General features: G+C 40.5%; 1 protein-coding gene across 1 annotated transcript in view; it reads right to left on the reverse strand.

Annotated features, from left to right (window-relative positions):
- Positions 1 to 6,646, reverse strand: part of LOC119423080 (dynamin-2) — a 27,512-nt gene extending 20,866 nt beyond the window's left edge. The window contains exons 1-4 of the mRNA XM_037690489.1: positions 6,361 to 6,646; positions 1,956 to 2,029; positions 502 to 651; positions 207 to 410 (exon numbers count right to left, since the gene is read on the reverse strand). Of these exons, the coding sequence (XP_037546417.1) occupies positions 207 to 410; positions 502 to 651; positions 1,956 to 2,029; positions 6,361 to 6,521 (589 nt within the window). The 5' untranslated portion in view covers positions 6,522 to 6,646. The remainder of the gene's footprint in view (positions 1 to 206; positions 411 to 501; positions 652 to 1,955; positions 2,030 to 6,360) is intronic.
- Between the last annotated feature and the right edge of the window lie 1,379 nt (positions 6,647 to 8,025).

Here is an 8,025-nt window from a genome sequence, read left to right on the forward strand (position 1 = left end):
ATATATATATATGTGTGTGTGTGTGTGTGTATGCGTGCATGTTGGCAGCCATTTTGGATTTTGATGTGACAACCCAATTTTTATTTATTAATTTTTTTAGGCGTATCCAAACATCAAAATGGAAGTTGGCATATCGCTTATTTTTCAAGTTATCATGCTCACAACATGCACGGACAGAAGGACGGACCAACGGGGAGGATCCTTACCCTGGGGGTCCACCTCCTTGGCTATCTTGAGAGCATCAGAGTTGGCCAGGTCTGTGTTGCCCGGGGTTACGGCCAGGATCAGGCAGCTCTCTTTAGTGATGAACTGCAGCAGCATGTCTCTGATCTGATGCTCAATGTCTGGAGGCTGGTCGCCTACAGCCACTTTGGTCATCCCCGGCAGGTCGATCAGGGTCAGGTTCAGCACTGAGAGTTCACGAGGACAGAGAGAAGGATGAAGTCATTCAGAAAGGGTTTACAAACCTCCAAACAGAGTAATTTTCAATGTGTGTGTTACCATTAGGAGAGTAAACACGAAGGTTGATTGGGATGGGAGAGATGCCCTTGTTGGATCCGGTGAGCCTGTCAGTCTCTGCTTCAATCTCCATACGGACCTCATCAAAGTCCACAAACTTGCGTCCCTTACAGTGCAAGAACTCTGCATATTCTAAAGAAAAGAGAAAAGACAGCTATTAAATATATTTAAAGAGTGAGAAGATCCAAATCATGTTAAAAGGATCCTAACAGAACACTTGGCTCTCAGACTGCAGGCTTACTTGCGGTTCCTAGAGTTTCCAAAAACAGAATGGGAGGAAGATCTTCCAGTTATCAGGCTCCTCTCTTGTAGAACCAACTTCCAGTTTCTGTCCGTGAGGCTGACACTTTGTCCAGTTTTAAGACTGGACTCAAGACTTTTCTTTTTAATAAATCCTATAGTTAGGGTTGGCTTGTTATGCTGCTATAGGCTTAGACTACTGGAGGACAAATTGACCTACTTTCCTTAAATAAATTGTTAAAACTGAATAGTTTTCATTTGATATTACTTCTATCTTCACATGTGATTCTTGACCTGCCATTGTGTATCTGTTCCTCCTTCCTGTTCCTACCAAACCAGCCAGTCGAAGCAGATGGCTGTTTGTCCTGAGCCGGGTTCTGCTCAAGGTTTCTTCCTTTAAGTACGTTGGTAACAGTTAGTTTTAAATGTGTTGTACAAATAAATTTGACTTGACTCATGAGGGAGTTTTTCCTTTCCACTGTTGCCTTTAAACTTGCTCAATGTACAGGTATATGTATGTTTCTGTGCAGTGCCCTGGGATGACTTCTGTTGTGACTTGGCACTGTATGAATAAACTGAATTGAATTGTCACTTTGAGAAATTATATCTTGACATTTAATTTTAGAAACTAACTTGTGAAGGTTGAATGCAGCCACCTTCTCCGAGTCTGGCCACGCTGTACATGGACTGTAGCCGAAGCCCTTAAAGAGAACTTGGACCATTTAGCTCATTGTCTGCAGACAGTCAGCATCCATCATGATGCTTCCTCAAAGACGATGCTGACATCCAAATGGTCTATTTTAAGATTTTTTTTTTCTTTATGAGGAAATACCAAACAAGATTCTGCACAAATTAAACAAGCATGGCTGCAGAGGAAAATAAATCTGAAAGCCTTCCTGCAGTCCAAACCTTTACCCTCAACAAATATTGTTTTTTTTTTTAAGAATGAAAAGAATGATGAGAATTGATTCTAAATTTAACAAGGAATTGAAAATCATTTTGCTCTAAGCATGTGTTTTTCAACAAACAATACATTTTTTTCAGTTGCTATAACATCCTGAATATTCTTTAACTGAAGGTCATGATGTGTAAATGTTTTCAACCATATTTTAATGGAAAAAATACAATGATTTGCACATCGTGGCTTTCAGTTTTAATTTCCATTTTAAGCATCAACTGTTTTGCACTTGAGTCACCTGCTTTACTGTTAACCAGCTGTAGAATGAGCGGACGACGGGTCACGATGCCGGATCCTCGAGGCAAAAAGTCCCTGAGGGGCATTGAGAGATGAGGTTTAATTCACTAACAGACAAACAAACTTCTGGATATTTGCAGGAAAACGAATCAAACGACAAACAAATCATTTTTTCATATACAGACTAAATAAAAAGCCTTGATCAAACATAAACGTATGTTGTTTCTACAAACTAAACACTGATATGAAAGAAGACAGCATTTCATTATGAAAAGTTTTTCAAAACACTAAACTTAAGTTAACTACCATAATTAAAAGGCTAACATTCCTTGAAGGAATGCCTATCGCCCGCCACCTTTCGTGCCAGAGGTTAAAACTAAAATCATTTTATGATGCGAAACGACGGAATTGTAGCCGTTTTGGTCAAACCTTGAAAACAACCTCACGCGTGACCTCATGCAATAAGATGCGAACGACTCTCAGCTACTACCACATCAAAATGTAGCTCAATATCTGGAAACTCTTGTCTTGAGTTTAAAAATCTCAGAAGACTGAGGTTTTAGTTTTTGGACCTGAACCTCTTAGGGATACATTTTTCAGTCTTTCTCCCTCCTTGGATGGCATTAATCTGGCCTCCAGCTCTAATGTTAAAAATCATGGTTATTTTTGATCAGGACATGTTTTTTTATCCCCCACATTAAAAACGTTACTAGAACCGCCTTCTTCCGCCTGCGTAATATCACTAAAATGAGAAACATCTCATCTAAAATGATGCAGAAAAACTGCTCCATGCATTTGTCACGTCTAGTCTGGACTGTTGCAATGATGGTTTGTTATCTGGGTGTCCAAATACTTCTGTAAAAAATCTTCAGTTGATCCAAAATGCTGGAGTTAGTGGGAGATCATATCTCTCCAGTTTGAGCTTCTCTCCATTGGCTCCGCGTCAAATCCAGAAATTAATTCAAAATCTTACTTCTAACCTACAAAGCCTTCAACAACCTAGCTCCATCTTATATAACAGATTGTATTGTTCCATATTCTCCTAACAGAGCACTTCACTCTCAGACTGAAGGTTTACTCGCGGTTCCTAGAGTTTCCCAAACAGAAAGGAAGATCTTCCAGTTATCAGGCTCCTCTCTTCTGGAACCATCTTCCAGATTCTGTCCGTGAGGCTGACACTTTGTCCAGTTTTAAGACTGGGATGAAGACTTTCCTTTTTGATAAATCCTATAGTTAGGGTTGGCTTATTATGCTGCTATAGGCTTAGACTAGTAAGGACTAACCTTAAATGAATCATTAAAATTGAATGGTTTTCATTTTATACTATTTCTATCTTAACGTGATTCTCGACCTGCCATTGTGTATCTGTTCCTCAAACCCAGCCAGTTGAAGCAGATGGACGCTTGTCCTGAGCCTGGTTCTGCTAAAGGTTTCTTCCTCATGAGGGAGTTTTTCCTTTCCACTGTCGCCTTCATGCTTGCTCAAGAAAAGAGTTAAATTCAAAGCAGTCTGCTCCTCAGATAATTAATGTCGTTAACTGACTTTTTAAATATATGAATGTTTCTGTTCAGTGCCCTGAGATGACTTCTGCTGTGACTTGGTGCTATAGAAATAAACTGCCCTGAATTAAAATAATAGTAATAAGTTTACTGAGGTAGAGCCATTCTTCTGTTGGCTCTTAATTGGCTGTGGCAGTTTTCTTGAATTGGACTGACTCACAAACTTAAATAACTGTAGCTGTACATCCAGTGGATACTTTCTACAAGTATCGTTAAAATTTGTCCAGTGGTTTATGAGACATTTTGGTAACAGACGGACACAAACACGAGCAAAAACATTATTATAAACATCTGCTTTACGGCAGAAGTCTTGTGTATCATCGATACACGCCCAAATCAAACAGTCCGCTCTGTTTTCTCGTTACGTCCATGCTCATCAGAACATAAACTCCTGGTCAATGGAGTTTTGATCATTTCCAGGTCACTGCCTTCAAATCTCTGCAGGCAATGAGATCACTACTGCGTTTGTTTTTAACTCTGACTGCCCGGTTAGAGGAGAGGCGAGGGCTTCAACATAAAGTTAGTGAGAATAAATCTGCACTAAAGGGATTTCAAATGATCATTTACACGTTTATAAGGCTGGCTCCTGGAGTTCACTGCTGACAGGGCAGTCAGGATGTTGCACAATGATGAGTCCAGTCCCGTTTCCTCATGTCTTCCTGTCACTCGTGACACAGAAACACGAACAAGACAGTTAATCAATCAAAGCCGTCATTTACCCAGTTGTCTGGACTCACATCGTTTAATACACCGTTTGTTTCTCCCATTTGTTTTCTGATAAGTTTACTGGTTCGAGTAAGACTTAAAGAAGCAATTTTGCATTTTTTGCATAGGACACAAAAAGTTGGATAGTTACAATCATACAGTTCAGACCTCTTTCTATTTTTTTCTGACTTTAGACACGTAAATTTATTCATTTTATTTATTAACCTTTATTTAACCAGGCGAATCCCACTGAGATCACGGATCTCTTTTGCAAGGGAGGACTGGGCCTTCCTAATCCCGCACTGTACCTTTCACTCTTGCCATCATGAATGGTGGGGAACAGTTTAACTGCACGTATCTGTGTATGTCTGTTAGCAAAATATCACTTGAACCACTAGATGGATTTTAATGAAACTCTCAGAAAGTAATTATTGCAGGGGTGTCCAATCCTGGTGAATGGGCGCCATCCTGCATGTTTTACTTGTTTTCCTGCTCCAACACATCTGAGTCAACAGTTAAATCACCTCTTCATGTTCTGCAGAAGCCTGGTCATCACCCATTGATTGAAATCAGGTGCGTCGCAGCAGAGAAACCGCTCCAACCTGCAGGATAGTGACCTTCATGGACATCCCTGAATTATTGGATGTGCATCTACAACTTTGAGTCAACCCAATTACGAATGGCAATCACACCAAACTGACATAAAAGAACACAAAAAAGCTATAAGTCAGCCATTTTACAGATATTAAGCTAAATTTTGTGTGGCATTAGCTGAGAGTCGGCCACATGAAATACTCCGGGAGCTTAAAAAAAAATAAAAATCACACACGATCTTTGTTCAAAACGTCAACTTGAAAAGAAAAACTATTTTCTATTCCATCTAACCGATTCCATAGTTTGAGCCATTCTTTTTTTTTTAAAGATCCTACACTCAAACATGAGACCACTGATCCTAACGGTTACAGAGAAAACAATAACTAACAAACAACATAAATGTTAATCAAAGCTCCAAACGTGTAAGCGCTCTGGTTTCAAACCCCGAAGTGGCAACCCTGCATGCAAGTGGTGCTAATTAACGAAGATGGGAACAGCCAACAGCTTTGTGGGTATCTGGTACCCGGTGTGTCATGTACACATGACGGTGCAGCTGGTGACATCACTGATGACCCCCGTCCAAACGCATCAATGCCCCCACTGTCTGCCTCTGCTGCTGCTCGGGGTGCAGGGACAAAAGAGGACAGGAAAACACCGAGACACGGACGCCTAATCAACATTCACCATCCTGGACAAGAAGTAAAATTAATCAGACACGTAGCTGAGTGAATTAGATGACGCAGTGCTGCTGCAGCTATCTTTAGGAGACGAAACCGCTGCAACAATGAGACGCTTTCTTCCCTTCTCCTTTTTCTCTTGGACTGATGCGTGTCATGTTGTTCTGTTTGGACTTCACAGCAAGTGATTCCTCTTTAGAAAAAAGCAAAGCATTTATAAAACAAGGCATGAATGAAACAGCTGGTTTCCTGTTTTTTGGTCCTCGTTAAATAGGATCCATCAGCATAAAAGAATCACAGCAGAGCTCAGAAGTCGTTTTTTTATTTTATTTAGATTTTCTTTAAATGTATGATAAGGCTTGTATCCAACCTCAACAAACACGAATAGACTGTTTTTGCCTCACCTTTAAAAGTAAAACATTACCCTGACCTTCATGGCTGGCAAAGAGATCTTATTTACAGCCCATGAAATCTTATGATAAAACAGGTCTTGTCAATGTTTGACAGAGATAAAAAGCTGACGGGCATACATTTTAAATGCATCTCCTCAGAAAGCAACATTTGCTCTTTTAGCTTCGAGGGGCTGAGGTTAAAGTAGCTTTGAAGGCGTTTTTAAGTGATTTTGTTAATCTACGTAAAGTGCGTATGTAAGGACTGTGAATAGCTCGGCTCAAACGTGAAGAGAATCCGTTGGAAAAGCGTTAGAAAACTGGGAGGAACAGACCCAAGACAAGGCGCGTTAACTGCGTGGTGGACGAGTTTCACCCCAAAACTTAATGTGTTCTTTAAATTAAATAAGCAATCATTGACTTCATTCTTTAAAACTACATTTAAGTTACTAAAAAAAACATTATTCAGGCGCATATACAACCTCCCGACGAAATTCTCCAACACCGAGCTCTTCCCGGCGCTTTGACCGCCGACCACCGCTATCTGAGGCAGGTCCAGGTTGCAGCTCTGGCCGATGGAACTGAAGGCGTCCTGGAGCTTGTTGATGAGGGGAATTAGGTCTTCCATCCCCCGGTTTCCCATGGCGGCACCTCGGCGAGCCCTGGGGGCTTTCTCCCTGGACCCTCTCGCGACGACCAAAAAGACACCAAGAAAATTCGCTCGTGCAGTAAACAAAAAGTTCGCAGAGTTTGTCACCGCTTGTTGTTGTTTATTTCTTCAAAAGACGAGACGGGAAAGCGTTTAAAGTCTTGATGGTTCCCAGTAAACTGTCCGTTTTTTTTAAACGGGTCAGTGCCTGATAAAAAGTAGACACATTTACAGTGAAAACTTCAGTCATCACCATCCGGTCAGGCGACGCCGAGTCAACGCCGGAGACTGAAGCTCCGCCCCCAGATTCAACTCGACCAATCATTGGTTAGTTTATACGTCAGTCAGAATGCACGTAGCTTACGTCCAAGCTTTAATTTTATATTTCAGTTTGTTTTTTTTTGTTTGTTTGGTTTTTTTGCACTTTGACAGACACGAGCAGCCTCTTTTTCATGGGGAAAAAAATCACAATAAAGTTGGTTTTAACGACTTTTTTAAATAAAGAATTGTGCAAATTTTTATACATAATTTTTCTTTTTTTTTTTTTTTTTTTGCATTTACTCTTTATTTATACAGGTAGTCTCATTGAGTCGCGAGAACTCGTTTTCAAGAGAGACCTGTTTTTGGGAGCAAATGGTGGGGGTTAAGGGCCTTGCTCAGTGGTCCACAGTGGGGCAAATGAGGGTGGAGTCAGGTGTGGGTGTTTCACCTTTTCCACCCACATTTTGATGTTGATGGTACCGGGAGTTGAACCTGCGACTTTCCAATTACAGGCCTATCTTCTCTAACCTCTGTTCCAACACTCCCCATCACATCAAAGTTCATGCTCAATAATCCAGGTAAAAAAAAAAAAAAAATCCAACAAAGTTCAGTCAGGTCATCTGGATGGTTTCTTTTTTTTTTAGATTTTTCATCCTTCATCCAAAGGACTTCATCAATCCGAGGAGCCACAACCACAAGCAGCACACTCCCATAGTGGACCAACCAGTTTGCTGGTGATAAGATGGTTTCTGGGGCCCTCCCTCTCCCCCTTCGACTCCTCTGAGGCAGCCATAGCCAAAGTGGTTCAAAACATCAAAGTTTATGCTCAATAATCCAGGTAAAAAAAAATCCAACAAAGTTCAGTCAGGTGATCTGGACACGTTTCTTTTTTCCCACCAGCAAACTGTTGGATCCACTTTGGGAGTGCGCTGCTTGTGGGACTGATTTTGTTTGTGGCTCCTCAGATTGATGAAGTCCTTTAGATGAAGGATGAAACATCTCAACAAAAAAAAGAAAAGAAACCGTCCAGATAATCTTTATACATTTTGCTCCCAAGGAGCCAGAATTTATTGAATTCTTTATGGTAAGTAGTTCATCAAGCTGTTTGTGGCTATATCTTTGGGATTTTCAGAAATCATATTTCTTACAAAATAATGTCCTTACATGAGCAAAACACGATTGTTTGTGTGATCAATATATTTTCAAACAAATATTTTGTTAATAAATAATTTGTTGA

The sequence above is a fragment of the Nematolebias whitei genome, chromosome 16 (genome assembly GCF_014905685.2).
Source record: "Nematolebias whitei isolate Nwh7 chromosome 16, NemWhi1, whole genome shotgun sequence".
NCBI lineage: Eukaryota > Metazoa > Chordata > Actinopteri > Cyprinodontiformes > Rivulidae > Nematolebias > Nematolebias whitei.